The following is a 16,658-nucleotide window of genomic DNA, read 5'->3' on the forward strand; positions in this document are numbered from 1 at the left end:
GGGTTTTTAAATTACTACAATGTCCGGTTAGGTTTTACTCATTCAGTAGACCTTATATAAACAAATAACCTAGTATTATGTTCATAACGTCCACCCACCCCACCCTCTTTTTCGTCTTTTCAAATCTAATAAATGGCTTGGTCACCCTGCTATACGGTGCTGTTAAGTCTTCAATTGTAAGAAAGTGAGTAAAAAGCCAGGCCTGCCATATAGTGGCTCGGAGAGTTGAAACCAAAACATTGCAGGCTGGATTCCCTGGAACTGCACTTAAGTTGTACCGCCATCCAAGGCTCTTAGCTTGGAATTGCTTTGGTAAACATCCAGCTATGTACAATCTGGAATACCGGAGTCTGCTATGTGTAGCACAGTGGGTGAGGAACTGGGCTTGTAACCGAAAGGTCAAAGGTTCGATTCCTGGATAGGACACTGCCGTTGTACCCTTGAGAAAGGTACTTAACCTGAATTGCTTCAGTACATATCCAGCTGTATAAATGGATGCAGTGTAAAATGCTGTGTAAAAAGTTGTGCAAGTCGCTCTGGATAAGAGCGTCTGCTAAATGCCTGTAATGTAATGTAATATAGTGCATGATAAAAGTAGAACTGACTCAGTGCCTCGTTCTCGCAAATGATCTTGCCTGTACGGATTCTAGAAAATTGCTTTATTGAAAAAATGAAAAATACATCTACATCCGCTTTTCAACCCTGTTCTTGGATGCAAATTTACCATGTGATGTGATTTTGTCCAGATGTGCTTTCCACTTGTTACTCTTTAAATGAACACGGTATGCGTCCCATTTCCCCGTTCCAAAGTCAAGCTCTGATACGCGGAACACAGTTCTCATGCAGCGCATGCTTTCAGTTTGGAACTAAAGATCAGGTGTGGAACTCTCGTGTTCCGCGTAAAGGAAAGTTCTCTGACGAGTCATGCAGTAATTCAATCTTGCATGACTTGGCTATTAATAACGGTTCTTCTCAGATTGCCTCTATCACAGATCAGTGCTTAGGAGGGATTGTTTGAAAACTAGCCATTAACAGCCTACACTTTAATACACAGTGGGTAAGGAACTGGGCTTGTAACCGAAAGGTCGCAGGTTCGATTCCCGGGGAAGGACCCTGCCGTTGTACCCTTGAGCAAGGTACTTAACCTGCATTGCTTCAGTATATATCCAGCTGTATAAATGGATACAATGTAAAATGCTATGTAAGTTGTGTAAGTCGCTCTGGATAAGAGCGTCTGCTAAATGCCTGTAATGTAATGTAATGTAATACTCGCGGTCAATAAGACGGAAGGGGGACAGTTGTCTTTTATGTTCACACAAGCATTTATTTCTTAGTTCTTAAATATCTAGAGGTTACATGCCTATTAAATACCACCCCCATCACCCCCCCCCCCCACCCCCAACTACCAAACATTACATTACATTACAGGCATTTAGCAGATGCTCTTATCCAGAGCGACGTACAACAAAGTGTATAACCATAACCAGGAACAAGTGTGTTGAAAGAGCGCAAACAGGCAAAGAAGGCAAAAAGAACATTATTCTGCTTCAGCCTATGGGATTACTGACCTATAATCATCTACAGTGAATTAATGAATGAATGAAGTCTTTCTATATGAAGTTTGCTATATAAGAAATACAACACTGCACTGCCCCACATTGGCCAAGTAATTTTTTTTTTTTAATTAACCACCTGTATGTAATGTCAACAAATCAAAATACATGTTTTTATTCATAGTTTATGTATCCAGAATAGGACACTGATGATTCTCTAGGTCAGAGAAGTATATTTTAAAACCTCTTTTTAAAAAAGCAGGTAACCCTTTAAGGTGTAAGATCACAATGTGATTAGAATGTTCTTACCTGAATATTCTAATGCTGATGTTACAATTACTACTGGTAACTGAAAACAATGGAGTTCTAGAACACTTACTTTTTAAAAGAATTTAGAAGAAGCATTCCAAGAAATACTACTCCTTAAAGGGTAAAGCACAAGGATGTTTTGAGAATGTCATCCTGACTACTTCATGAAACATTAAACACAATTTAAGAAGATTTTGAATATTAAAACTCCTGCTTCAGATTGGAGTCCACCCATTATCTAACCACCTGACTGGGTGTGTGTGTGTGTGTGTGGGGGGGGGGGGGGGTTATTTAGGTTATTTATCTCCCAGGGGGTTGCTTCTAGTAATTTTATCTGCAGTCTTGTCATTTATTTATGTATTTATTTATAATGCGTACATACTCTTGTTTCTGTTTCCATCTTTAAATTGACGCCTCTGCAGTATAACGTTGAGGGAGCTGGCCTTGTGATTCCAGAGTTGTACCCAGGTGGGGTTCTGCCGTTGTGCCCTACAGCAAAGTACTTCATGTGAGCCGCTTCAGTAAATACGCTTCAGCTATATAAAAAGGATGGTATGCAAAGACTGTAAGTGTGTGAGTGTGTGAACTGCTCTGGATAAATGGGCCTGCCAAATGCCAAAAAAATGGGTTAGTCTGTTTGCCACACTGAATACCTCACTCCCATATCTGTTTGCATTGCTAATATACACAGAGCTGCAAAACAATTTGCCTCTCTTGCTGAATACCTCAAGCCAACGGAAACGATTATCTTGTTATCTATAATGAATTCCACCCGCTATTAGAGGCAGAAGTTTTAATTCTTGTTCTTATATGTCAGAAGACATCGGTACCCGGGAACAGGCGTGACATTTCAAGACATCCGTCAGTTCTGCCTGGTTGGTGTGATAAACGGTTAGTTACCGTGACATGAACTGCCTACGTAGTCTACACAGGACAGTGTGCACGTCATGGTTCAGGAGTACATCCCTGTTTTGCTATCCCTATCATACTACCTACATGTAGATGCTCTATATTACGATACATGATGCTTATTTCACATATACTGTTATCAAGAAGGTAATCTAGATTTACATCAACGCAAAAAGAAGCAGATGACACCATCACAATCACCGGGTTTATAGGGTCTGAACATATTACTGGCTTCAGCCGTTTTAAACGCTTTTGAATGTCTGCTTCGATGCGTCAGTAGTTATTTAAGAAAATGTTTTAGTTTTCTTTGAACTATACAGACACAACGTTTAGATCAGTACAAATGCAAGCAAATAGCGCCATCTGCTGGAAATATTCCAAAAGTGTACAATACAGTGGCAGTTTAAATATCAGTATTAGAATTATCAGAATTATTTCCCTCAAAAATATTTTTCTTTCTGTTATGGAATACTTTTCGTTATGGGGAAGTGTTCTTTCCAATCTGACATTACGTTCTGTCATTCCACGATACAAAAACCGTGAGACAATATGGAACTCCAAGTCAGTTGCAAAGGCTGAATTACCAGTAGTTAATGGCTGACAAAATATATACATATATTTAGCAAGAATTGTAAATATAGGCCGACAAGCGACCGAAATTTTTTTTTTTTCATACTAAAAACATGTGGACAAACCTAACAGATAGCAGACACATTCCAGTATGGCTGCATCCATGCCACTGTCTCGATTATTTAATTAGCCCCGTTAAGTACTTGGCCTCATATTTCAGTTAAGTTAACCTAAATTGATAACTTAACACATGACAGAATATTTCTTGCGTATCGACATGAAACCCTATGCGCTATGCATCTAACTTAATCTGGAAATTACCACAACAGCTTGTTTACAAACGTTATGTTGACAATGAATGAGTAGCCAATCTGATAAACCCATCCGGGATTTATGCATTTTACAATAAATAGACTGCTCAATTTGTCAGAATTTAGGACCCGGGGGAGACCACGGCTTCACAACAGGCGGAACCGCTCTGATAGAATGAAATGTAAAAGTTGAAGAAAAAAGGCATATTAATGAAACATTAAATATGGACTTGCTTCACGATTATTAAAGCAAACGCGCCTCACGTTTTTAGCTCCGATGATAACACATTCAACTAGCGAGCAAATGAAACACCATAGCTAACGTAGCTTGTTAGCTGTTTTTCTCTTTCATACAGTAGACTAAACGCTTCCCACGCACGCATGCTTGGAGAGTGTCGAGTTTGTCTGCGTGCAGCTAGTTAGTTTAGTGTCATTTTGTTAAGAACTATTTAGAAAGATAGCTTATATTTTGCAGTCTTATTGCAACCGTTTGTAACTGCAGCTATCCATGTGAAATATTCGGTTTTTTAAATGTAGTCGTCTGGGCAGGCCTGCCGAGTGGCGATTCCAGGATTATGATTTTTTTTTTTTTAGACCTGGAAGGGCTACAGCGGGAACTAGCCAGCTAACCAGCGACGAAATCCCACCCAGAGATGCAAACAAAAAGGAAGTGATCTCAATATGGCCTTAATTTCCTGCAGTTTGAAACGTCATTTTTCTCTGTTTTAAGAGGACAACACAAAACGTTTTAATTTTTAGCTGTCAATCTTAAGTGCTCTTTACGTCTACAGTAGCCTATTGCTTTGCGCGGTTATTTTAGCATGACTTTTTATTTATGCAGTGGAACTCCGGATTCCATATTCAGTAAGGATCTTGGCTAGGCTGGTGTGGTGAGTATCACAACGTGTGCACTGTTTCTATTTACATTACATTTACGTGAACTGCAATCACTTTAGCAAACGCCCTAATCCAGAATGACTGACAGAACTGTAGAAAATCGTATCGATTCGTATCGATTATTTCTCGAATGCAAATGAATAGCCTAATGTCAGCCTTACTTGAATGGAACAACAGTCAAAGCAGTTGCAATACTGTTGTCTGGAAAACAGTTTGTTAAAATGCCCTTAAAGATACATTTAAAAAAAAAGAAAAAAGAAAAACCTAGCTTCCAATCTGAATGGCATCAGGAAAAGCAAATTTGGTTTCGTACGCAACCTTCGTGGCCCATTTTCATGTCAAGTTACTGTAGCCTACAGGTTGGCAATAAACAATGGAGTTTTGTGAGAGAAAGTGGCTGTTAAATTATTCGGGCAACGTTCAACTACCTAACTACTGTGTATGTTTTTATGAAGAGTCACTGATTATAGAACTACGTATGATATAACAGAACAACCAATAATGCATGTAAAAGGTTATCTAAAATATTGCAATCATTGTTGGTTAGAAGACAGTCAAACGACAGTCCGACATCAATTCCAGATTCTGTAGATTTCATAATGAATTTTGAGTCAGAATAGAATATGTTATACTAATAGCACATCTAGCTCTTAATTTCTTTAGATCTTAACATTGGTTTATTATTGTTCCAAAACTCAATCCAAACGTCACGCGCAATTATTTTGCAGTGTTATTAATTTATTAGTCATAATTCATGAAGTTCAATTAAAGTTGGGGAACAAATGTTTTTATTAGTCACGTAGGCCTTTGCTCTGTTGTGACGGTTTTAAAAAAAGAAATAAAAAGAAACATTTGAACAAACATTGGAATTTAGTTCGCTTATCAAATCTGACTGTACTGTAAATTCAGCAAATGTACAGCAAATTGTACAGCAAATTCAGAATACAGATTCAGCTCTTGTAGAGTTGTAGAGTTAACATGGTTTCCCTGAAGCTCAGAGATAAAGATTGCCAATGTATTTTTATAGGCATACTCAAGCTATATACTCAGTGCTGTATTCCTTAACTTAAGTCTCCTGAGCTGAGAATAATAATGCACTTCATACAATGCCTTTTCAGAAGTGATTTTATAAAAAAAAAAGGAAGAAAAAAAAAAGTTAATTGAACAGGCATTATGGACAGTTCTGCTCCTGTGGCGACAGCATTATGCCCTGTCAGATTGTGTGTGGGGGCTGTTTTTTTGCACCCAGCATTCCAGCTGGATATGGGATGAGTCAGGCAGATTTATTTTAATTCGAGCCTCTTACACACACACACGCACACACACACACACACACACACACACACACATACACACCAGTACACCCGCAGTGAAACAGGAAGCAGGGCTCCTTCTACGGATCAGTGTTCACACCGAAGCCCAATATAGTGCCACGGCTTTTTGAGACGCATTCCGATTTTAACATGCATTCTGGGCTAAAAGCTGAAATGTCCTACTGTTCAATGGTGTGCAGTGCACTGTTCATTATATAAGGCCAAAACCTCTTTATTGACTGTATCTTTGGGCCAGTTTCACTGACACAGATTAAGACTAGTCCTAGACTAATTACAATTTTGAATGGAGATTCTTCATACAAAACTCAATTTAGTCCAGGGCTAAGCTAAACTAGCCTTTATCTTTTATGGGACCAAAAAAAAAAGTGAGATTTGGGTTTGGGTCAGACAGATCCCAGAGTCTGTCGCTTTCACATCGCCTGCTGCCTGCGTTATTTGCGACGAGGACAGATAACTGGTTCATTTCCCGCCCATCCTTTGTTTTGTACGCAATGGGGGTACGTTCGCGATGGCTGCGGCTCTGACCTTTTTCCGAGTGGTAGCTCCGGACATGGTCTGATGTTAATTGCACGTTGCAGTGGATCTGCTCACTTTTGCTCGCTTTGAGGCTCGTTTTTAATTCGCACATTTGGCTGGAGTCGGCGCGGCAGGTCTGAGCGCTTCGGCGGAATTTATGCCTGTCGAGTGCAGTACGGAGTAACCAGCGCAGGGTGTAATTTGACTGGTGTAAATTATACGCATTGGAAGTTTTTTTTAACCGTCAGGAAGCAATTTTGTTTTGCAATCCTCTGAGTTTGGGAGCCACTGTTCCAGGCTGTTGTCCTGAGGTTTATAATCTTCTGTGGACATTACAGACTGACTTTTAAAAATTTATTCTGGGGAAGAAACACAGCAGCTGCATGAATGATCTCTAGAAGGCTCCAGAAAGCAAAATGGCCTCAGAGCAAGTGCAAATTCAGAGGGTCACTTCAACAATGTGGTGCTGTGACCCAATCGATCATCAGAGATGAGGGTAACGAGCGGAACCAGGCATCACATGCTGCGGCCCCGCCATGAATTTGGGGCCCCATGAAAAGATCTCACATTGGGCCCCCCGCATCCCCAGGGCACCCCAAGAAAACAAAAAACAACCCATTCATTTTATTAGTACATTATAAATAAAATATTTTGTAAATAACTGATGGATAAAAAGGGCCCCTGTCACTCAGCCCCCCCCCCCCCCCCCCCCCCATAAGACATCGCTGCTCACAAGTGGAGTACTTTGTAGTATTTCTTCTAACTTGTGGATCAAAAAAACACGTAAAAATAGGGTTGGCCCCCACCCACACTAAATGAATCAATGAGTAATAAAAACTCTTCTCCCCACCCCCCCCCCCCTCAGTGGCATGGACAGCTCGGTGACTCTGTGGCAGTTCCTGCTGCAGCTCCTGCTGGACCCCGGCAACGAGCAGCTGATCTGCTGGACCAGCGAAGACGGGGAGTTCAAGCTGCTGCAGGCTGAGGAGGTGGCCAGGCTGTGGGGCGCTCGCAAGAACAAGCCCAGCATGAACTACGACAAGCTCAGCCGCGCCCTGCGCTACTATTATGACAAGGTGAGCTGTGCTCTGCGCTGCTATTATGACGAGGTGAGTTGTGCTCTGCGCTACTGTAATAACAAGGTGAGCTGTGTCATGCGCTGCTATTATGACGAGATGAGCTGTGCCCTGCGCTACTATTATGACAAGGTGAGCTGTACTGCCACTGTGATAACCAACGGCTTGGCCTCACGCAAGGGAGCTCCACCAATCAGCGGATTTGTTGGTAATGGCTAATCGAACAATGTTAACTGAGCACGGTGGACAATACGTCCTGCAAATGTGCGCAGGCAGCATGAAATCATAGCCAGAACGCGCTTTTGTGAAAAACACACCCCACACTAGTGCGACTGGTCCGAGTCTGACACTAGCGCAAGCCTGACAGCAGCGCAGGCTAAGGTATCAATTCTCTCCCGTTATCTTTCAGTTTAAATTAATTATCGGCTCGTGGCAATTCTGGAAAAGGTGCTTATTTTAAGGAAGTACCCCATCCCCCCCTGGTAGAACAAAATAAAACAGTTTTTTTTTCGGCAAGAATAATGGTATGAGAATTTGGAAAAGATAAGCCGTTAACCCGCTCTAGGAGTCATCCATAATTACTTTAGAGGCTCTGACCAATCCGTCAATGTCAGACTCGGCTGATCAGCTGTAGTCGGGCAGATTTAGCGAGGGCCGCATCCACGGCCTTCTGTGTGTAAGGTGATGTCGTGATTTGTCTTACCCACATTTTATTATCCCTGGTCATAAAAAAATTTGATGGGCTCTGCAGGAGCTTATCCCAGGATTATCTGCCAGCAGGGCATTTGAATGAGGGCTTCCAGGGTCTGACACAGCGTCCTGTAATGGTGCAGATTTATCTGCGTCAGGTCCCACTGCCAGGAGAGGATGTGTGTCATTCACACTCCTGCGATGGGCAGATATTTTGGCACAGTGGCGGAAGCGTGTCCGGGCAGGCCAGGGACGGGGGCGAGGGCGAGGGTGCGTTCAGGATGTGGTATTGGACGTGACCCACTTTTGGAGCTGTGAGGTTTTCGCGTTCCTGCTCTCCCCTCATACCCCAAACCCAGTGAACAGCACACGTAATGGTAGATTTGCTGGAGCTCAGCTCTGTCAAAGCGAAGCGAAGAGCGGAAATTCTTGTTTTGCTGTTTGCACTCAGGAGCGGGAAGTTGCCGCATCTTAATGGCGTATCCATGACAATGAATTTCGGTGTTCCATTTGGCTGTCCAATGAACACTGTGCGACAAAGCATGAAGTTCTGTGACATAAGAACATGAAGTGTCTTCAGACGCCCTAAAACCGGTTTTTAGGATTATTTATACTGTGTTTTTTGGTTGTGAAGCACAGCGGCCAGCTAATCTAATTTTCTCCTGGTTTTGCCCACAGAACATCATCAGGAAGGTAAACGGGCAGAAGTTTGTGTACCGCTTTGTGTCCTACCCAGACGTCCTGAGCGGAGAGGCCGCGGCGAGGGTGGAGGGGGGCGGGGAGCCGCTGGGCTCTGAGAGGGGCCCGACTCAGCAGGACAAGGAGGGCGGAGCCGGGGACGAGGAGGCGGGCACGGCGGGCACGGCGGGCACAGGGGGCGGGCACGGCTCCGGGAAGCCCCCCAGCCGGAACGACTACATCCACTCGGGCCTGTACACCACCTTCACCCTCACCTCCCTGCAGGCCGGTGCCCAGCTCTTCAGACCCACCAAGGCGGAGCACCCGGGCGAGAGGAGGGCCAGCCAAGACCCGGCGCCCTCCGTCATCAGGTTCGGGAGCTCGCCCGCCAAGAGGACCACGCCACCGCCGCCGGTCGCTCCCGAATCTGTTCCTCGGGAGTCCTCCGAGGCGAAGCCACGCCCGCAGCGGGCGCACCCGCTTCAAGCCCCGCCCCCCTCGGAGGACGCCGCGGTGAAGCAGTGCCGCCCGCCCCGAACCTTCGGTGCTTTTGGAGAGGACACGTCCACCGCGGGACCGTCACCGGGCCTCCACCTGGAGGGGATCTCCACCCACGTGCCCTCCCCCTCCCGCTCCCCCACCCCCAGCACAGCGCCTGACTCCTCCCAGGATCTGGTGATTGACAGCGACATGGAGTCCATCTCATCGCAGCCCTCTGAGATCCAGCTGCAGGTCAGCTGTGCTGAGAAGGACCCTGTCTCTCTCTTCCTGGCTCTCAAACTCTCATACAAGCTACCTAGGATTAAAGTCTACAAGGAAAATGCATTGGGACAAGTTTGTTTTTTTCCCCCTGAACGTAGTATGAACACTCTAGGACAATTAAAAATGCCGAAATGCGTTAGCGTGTTAGTAGACATTTTTATTGTCCGAGAGTGACATGCCTTATAAGGGCTTTTAGCTTCAAACGAATCAGAAGAGTGCCTTGGATTTTTTTTCTTCTTCCGAACATTAAACAGCCCCTCCAAACAGCACCTTCTGTTGAGGCCACCTCAGTTTACAAGGCCATTCACCTAGAGCAGCGTTCCTGCCTTCTGCCTACTTTTTATGAAAAATATATTCCTTTTTAATCTGCTGCAAACTTTGTATAGTTTGTGTCTGATGAAAATAAATAAAATTAGGAAGTAATGAACATCCTGGTACTTTAGCCAGCAGATGATTAGCCACTGTGATGCACTCAACTCACACATTGCAATCCCCTGCCCCTCCTCTTTTAGGTTCAACCGGCTCCCGCATCCCAGAATGCAACATCGTCGGAGCGCGAGGCAGGGAACTCTGTGTTCCCCCGAAGTGCCGGAGGCGGCGCCCATCACGGGAAGTCGAAAAAGCCCAGGGGGCTGGAGCTTGCCCCTGCGCTGGTGGTGACGGGCTCGGACCTGAGCCCCATGAACCTGTCCAGCCCCTCCCTCCCGACCGCCTCCCTCACTCCCGCCATCCTGCAGGTCAGTGTCCCGATGAGGCAGTGTGGTATAATGGGTAAGGAACTGGTCTTGTAACCTAAAGGTCACAGGTTCGATTCCTGGGTAGGACACTGCCGTTGTACCCTTGAGCAAGGTACTTAACCTGCATTGCTTCAGTATATATCCAGTTGTATAAATGGATGCAATATAAATGCAAAATGTTGTGTAAGTCGCTCTGGATAAGAGCGTCTGCTAAATGCCTGTAATGTAATGTAATGTAAATGTAATGCTGAGGGAACGCACACAAGCGTCCCAAAACCCAAAACTCTGCCCCAGGGCTCATTTCCCCTTTCCCCTGGTCGGCCACAAGGGGGCCTCAGAGAGCTGCCGGAGAGAGAACACAGGGAATATTATTGGGGAAGAAAATATAACGTCGCAACAAATTAATGATGGAAATTACTGTTTGACTAAGTACTTACAGCAAGTAAATTGAGTTAGGATTACATAGTTACACGAGTTATATACCCCGAATGTACAACTGAAAAATTGTGGTTGAAAAATGTGTCTGTAGTCAATACGAGCATCCCCATCTCCATTTACAATTGGGCTTTTAATCGATGCTTTTATTCAGAGTCACTTGCAGGCAGACTACAGTCTTTTAATACAATCCATTTCTACTGCTGGATATTTACTGAAACAGTTGGGATGAAGTACCTTGCCGAAGGGTAATATCCACATAGCGCTTAATTTCCGTGATAAAATTGCCTGATCTGATTTATTAAAATTGATATCTGCAGCTCGTTTTTCAGCTTGTGTCCCACCCGTGACGATATTCCCCTGATATACTAATTAAAACCTTTATCAGCAAAACTAACGAAGACAGATTCCACGTGTCATCACAGCTAGTTCAGAACCTGCATCTTGACTGACAGTGTGCAAATGAATGTGCACACTAAAAGAAAGTGACATTTTAATTATACATCACTGATTTCATTATCATAAGACATGCAGTCCTCAGTTTAAAAATAAGAGGGAATACTTGGTGGCTTGTTTTGGTCTGTCTGCTAATTGATGAGAATTGAAATATGAGCACAGTCACTAAAATGATTATTTCTGAATGACCTACCTCATAGAAATAAAGTAGTGTATATTGTGTCCATATAAAATATTGGGAGATATTTCTTGTACCCCCCCATTCAGCTCCCACGTTTTGTTGTGCATAGAAAGAGTCAATTGAACAAACTTACACCAGTGTATTAACAAGCTTATTAAATGTTCTCTTTCATGTGTGTGTGTGTGGGTGCGTGTGTGCGTTCATGCGTGTGTGTGTGTGTGTGTGTTTGTGTGCGTGTGCGTGCGTGCATTTGTGTGTGTGTGTATGCGTGCATGTGTGTGTGTATGTGTGTGTGTGCGTGTGCATGCGTTTGTGTGTGTGTGTGTGTGTGTGTGTGTGCGCGTACAGACACCTACCCTCCTGCTCACTCCCAGCCCTCTCTTGTCCAACATCCACTTCTGGAGCACGCTCAGTCCTGTGGCCCCGCTGAGTCCAGCCCGGCGCCAGGGCACGCACACCCTGTTCCAGGTGAGTCACACGCACACCCTGTTCCAGGTGAGTCACACGCACACCCTGTTCCAGGTGAGCCACACGCACACCCTGTTCCAGGTGAGTCACACTCACACCCTGTTCCAGGTGAGTCACACGCACACCCTGTTCCAGGTGAGTCACACTCACACCCTGTTCCAGGTGAGTCACACACTCACACCCTGTTCCAGGTGAGTCACACACACACACCATGTTCCAGGTGAGTCACACGCACACCCTGTTCCAGGTGAGTCATACGCACACCCTGTTCCAGGTGAGTCACACCTGCACAACCATACACCCTGTTCCAGGTGAGTCACACGCACACCCTGTTCCAGGTGAGTCACACGCACACCCTGTTCCAGGTGAGTCACACGCACACCTTGTTCCAGGTGAGCCACATGCACACCCTGTTCCAGGTGAGTCGCACGCACACCCTGTTCCAGGTGAGTCGCACGCACACCCTGTTCCAGGTGAGTCACACTCACACCCTATTCCAGGTGAGTCACACTCGCACCCTGTTCCAGGTGAGTCACACACACACCCTGTTCCAGGTGAGTCCCACCTGCACATTCACACACCCTGTTCCAGGTGAGTCTCACCTGTGCAGCCAGTGCTGTGCCTCTCATTAATACATCATTGTATATTGGCTTAAAAGACAACTGCACTGTTACAGGGTGATGCATATCATCCATGTTGGCAGCTGGATATTTTCGTAAATGGCTAAGGTGAGGCCTTCAATTCAATGGTACAGTTGCAGTACCCAAACTAGGGGTTAAGCTTTCAAGTTACAGGCCCAGCATCTATACTCCTACAGCACACTATCACACCTTGTCTGTTACTGTCTGTTTCTGTGTTTTACACAATTCCGCGCCTAAGTCATTACGTTACATTACAGTACATTACAGGCATTTAGATTTCCCAGAGCAACTTACACAACTTTCTCATTTTTACATAATAAGCCCAGCTATTTTACTGATGCACTGCAGGGCCCCTCAAACAAATGCGCTGTAATTGTGCAGGGATGGGATGGCCTGGGGTGGTGGGGCCCAAAGTGAGTTCTTTTCACGGGGCCCATAATTCCTGGTGACAGCGCCTTGCTGCTGTGATTGGTGGAGCTGGGGTTAAAATAGCGGAGGAGTCGGTACTGACGGAGTAACGCTCTTCTGTGCTCTACAGTTCCCCTCTGTCCTCAACACGCAGTTCCAGCTGCCCATTCACAGCCTGGACGGCTCCAGCACGCCCGGGCCCCTCTCCCCGGATCCGCAGAAGACGTAGAGCAAGAGCCCGGAGACCAGGAACGGCCCCCAGGAACGCCACCCCCCCCCAACGCTGACCCGCGCCCCTCCCGTCCGTCCCGTCCCACTGTCACGGACACGTGCGCCAATCTCAGTGTGTACGCCAAATCGGGCCTTGTGATTGGGCTAAAAAAAAAAGGGGGGAGGGGTCAAAGTCAGAGAGTCACAACAGTTATTTGGTTATGCTCTGCTGCAGTGATGTCACTCCTGGAAGATTTGTCTGAGACGTCCGTGGGGAGCTCAGACTGAGAGGTTGCGTCCGGCTGATCTTAGCTTCAAACCTCTCAAAAATATTCTGTGAAATCTGGGTGGGTCTGGGGGCTGGGGGTTTGGAATCATTATTTACTTTACCTCCACCTCTCCTCCTGTTTCTCTTAAAATTTCACATGGGCCTTATGCAAATCAGGAGGAAATTTCCGATGTTTCTGATGCTACTAGATCTCTGTGGGACATCCAGGAAGGGTCGATTTGGTCCGATGTGACGTCGATCGTACGATCGCAGGTGGCCCTTGCGCAGATCTGTCCACTGCCAGCCAATCAGACAAGAAAGCTGACTGCTGGCAGTTAGGAGCTGAGTTTTGATTCGGCCATCATTTTTAAGTAGGAAAAGGAGCCTCTCTTGATCAAGGCATTACATTTACTACGATGGCTATTTCCACGCAGGTATATCTTTCTTAACAGATATGCATTGTTTTTGTGCAATTAACCAGCTACCTTAACCTCCTTCGTAATGTCTTAATGTGACGTAAATGGCAACCCTGGCTTGCTTTTTCATACGCCACTTGGATGCCGTTGTGACGTTCTTTGGTGTTATCCAGCTTGTTATGATTAACTCATGTTATGTACTTTTCGCCATAACAGATGCTTATCCCGTTCAGTGTATTACGTTCATGTGGCGTGCGTAGCAAACTCACTTTTGTGAGCTGAATAGGCAAGAAGAAAAAAACACTTCCATCACAGACACAGTGTTGTGAGGAATTAAAAGTCAGGAAGGGTTCGAATGAAGATGCGAGTTTGTCTCGCTGCACAAGTTTGTTTATGGCTTCTGTTGGTGTTGACTTAGTTTTTTTGCCGCTCCATGTTTTTTTTTTTTTTTGTTGTTGTTGTTTTTTAAACCAAATGAAGCTTTGCCGTACTCTGTATTGCACATTTCTGGCGATGGCTACATTTACTTGGGTTTGTTTTTCCAAACGGAGCTCAGGTTGGTGGTGTGTAACCATGGGCATTATGGGAGTGAATTAGTGTATATACCAGGTTATTTATAGACACATAATGAAAGAAAAAAATTCTCGAAGAGCACTTATCCTGTTCGATTAACCTGAAAAGGTTGTGAAATGTCAATGTTTAAATGAGTAGATATATTGTTTAGAATAGTCCTTTCCTGAATTAAGAGGTCTGGTAGGAAAACTCATTTTCTCCAATTTGCCTTTGACGTAGATGACATCACTCAGTCGCTGTGATGGCAGTTATCTCTCATGTCGTTTGACCAATCGGGGCAAACTGGAGCAGACTCGTATCCCGTGGTAACTGGAATTTTAAACCCTGGGCGAATTGTGGTTTGGGGTCTGCTTGAGCGAAGGTCGTTTTTAAGAGCTGTTCCTATTGGAACGGTTGAAGTCATCGTTCGTGATCCGGTCGGATTTTTTTAACCGACGGCCTACCGTCTTCACGGGTGGAATTGAAGGCCTGTCTGTGGTCTGCTGGGCGTGGTGGGTTACTCTGGTCCGTTTTGGGTCGCTTCATGCAGAAATCCGTGTTTCTGACAGCGACTGGGACTCTCTCTTACACGCTATTCGTTTTTATTTTTTTTGTTGTTGTTGTTGTTGTTTTAAATTCACTATTTTTGCCAAGGCCCGGCAGTAATGACTCATGTTAAAGTGGTGATTTATATTTTATGGGGGGAAAAAAGCAAACAAAACTCACTTAATATATTAATGTGCAATATCTCAGGTAAAAGCACTTATATCCCCGTAGGGCTATATTCTTCTAAGAGTCGTTTTTGCTGCCAAATAGAAGTAAAAAATTTAATACAGGCTCATGAGCGCAGTGGATATATGGATCGATTTTACGTTTCCCACAGAGGAAATAACTGATCGTTCTCCTCAGAGCAGCATTACGAGCGACACAGCCATGATTGCATGATGCCTTACGTCTGCTGCCATAAACTAGACACGACAGGCTAATGAAACGAAGCGAGGAGCCACAGCTCTGCGTGCTCTCCAAGAACTTTATTCTAGTCACGGCCGCGCCAAACGGGTACCGACAAATTCCAACATTTTCGGTATTTGTTGGAGGGGTTTGGCCCGAGCGCAGATAAGAATGGACTGATGAGGCCAACCTGGGGACTCGGTGGGTATGGTCATGTAAAGTCAGGGATCTCAAACTCTAGTCCTGGAGGGCTGCTGGTTTTCGTGGCTTCCCTTCAGTTGGCACCACGAGGTGTGCAGACCCTTTAGCCAATCACTGACTCACGTTAAGCACTCAAGAGCCAGGGACACATCGAAAACCAGCAGACACACAACCTCCAGGATTTCAATTTGAGATCCCTTGTGTTAAGTCAACGACGCTACAACATGCAGGCAGGCGTGCTCCTCGGATTCAAAGGACGCCTGTGACTTCTGTATTTGTGAATGCAGTCTTTTCGCGGCCCAGGCTGCCAGTGCTACGCTAAGTGTTGTTAGCCGTAGGCTCGTATTTTTGAAAAACATCCAGGTACTTCAGGCGGGTTCCGTCGTTGCTAAAGTGCCGTGTTGCGTTTTCGTGGACTCTTGCCAGTGTCAGGTACTGTAAAGCGAAGCAGCAGCTGCCAGCGTATCACTGGAAGCTTTGCACAGGCACAGGTGCGCCCCCAGTGAAACCCTTTCTTGCAGGAATATTTCCGATAGCAGCCATAGCTCCCGTTTTGAGTGTGCGTATGTACAGTTCCTGCACACACTCCTTCACTATTATGTGCCTGAGCGTCCCTACAACAATTGCATCGTAATGAATGCACAAGCTAGAATTGTTTTCCTTTCACCTTATTTCGCAGTTGAAATGAGAGGATCGCATAAATGTGACCAAAAAAAGGATTAGCTACAAAAGTGTTCTTTTAAAAAAAATGTGTTTTTTTTTTTTTTTTAAAGTCCCTGTCTTCACTTAAATTTTTATGCATACCTGCAGATCTTAACTGACGACTGTAAAAGACCAGCAGGAACACTTAGTGCTGCTCTTTGCGGTTCTGTATGTCTGCTATAACTTGTTTGAGGACTTGGCCAAACAGTGTGGTAAGTTGAAGTTGTTTTAAGTGTATGGTGAGATGTGAAGTTGTTTTCCCTCTGTGATGTTACCGTTTTGACAGTGTAGCCTTTTTGAACTTGTACATTGTTCCTTTTTTTTTTTCTTTAACCGTTTACAAAAGTGTAACATATTTGCACTTAAGACTATTGGGGTTCCTTGTGTAACTAGACAGTGCAGTGCATACCTTTTAAGTCTTGAATTC

At 45.0% G+C, this 16,658-nt stretch overlaps 1 protein-coding gene across 4 annotated transcripts; it reads left to right on the forward strand.

The window, feature by feature from the left end:
• The first annotated feature begins 3,790 nt into the window (after positions 1 to 3,790).
• Positions 3,791 to 14,118, forward strand: elk4 (ETS transcription factor ELK4). 4 transcript variants are annotated; one of them, XM_035388958.1, is made up of 6 exons: positions 3,791 to 4,542; positions 7,265 to 7,475; positions 8,844 to 9,575; positions 10,118 to 10,342; positions 11,763 to 12,044; positions 12,221 to 14,118. In XM_035388958.1, exons 2-6 carry the CDS (start codon positions 7,269 to 7,271, stop codon positions 12,512 to 12,514), a joined length of 1,740 nt encoding a protein of 579 aa, XP_035244849.1. In that variant the 5' UTR covers positions 3,791 to 4,542; positions 7,265 to 7,268; the 3' UTR covers positions 12,515 to 14,118. The 4 variants fall into 4 exon arrangements, with proteins under 4 accessions (XP_035244849.1, XP_035244850.1, XP_035244851.1 ...); XM_035388959.1 differs by having other exon boundaries at positions 11,763 to 12,017; positions 12,194 to 14,118; XM_035388960.1 differs by having other exon boundaries at positions 11,763 to 11,990; positions 12,194 to 14,118.
• Positions 14,119 to 16,658: the final 2,540 nt, after the last annotated feature.

The sequence above is a fragment of the Anguilla anguilla genome, chromosome 13 (assembly GCF_013347855.1).
Source record: "Anguilla anguilla isolate fAngAng1 chromosome 13, fAngAng1.pri, whole genome shotgun sequence".
Taxonomy (NCBI): domain Eukaryota; kingdom Metazoa; phylum Chordata; class Actinopteri; order Anguilliformes; family Anguillidae; genus Anguilla; species Anguilla anguilla.

Bases quoted from the DNA above. Each gene is read 5' to 3' on its own strand.
- elk4 (XM_035388958.1), top strand. From the start codon at position 7,269: ATGGACAGCTCGGTGACTCTGTGGCAGTTCCTGCTGCAGCTCCTGCTG. The intron at 9,576-10,117 runs GTCAGCTGTGCT...CTCCTCTTTTAG, and splicing joins CCTCTGAGATCCAGCTGCAG to GTTCAACCGGCTCCCGCATC. The intron at 10,343-11,762 runs GTCAGTGTCCCG...GTGCGCGTACAG, and splicing joins TCACTCCCGCCATCCTGCAG to ACACCTACCCTCCTGCTCAC.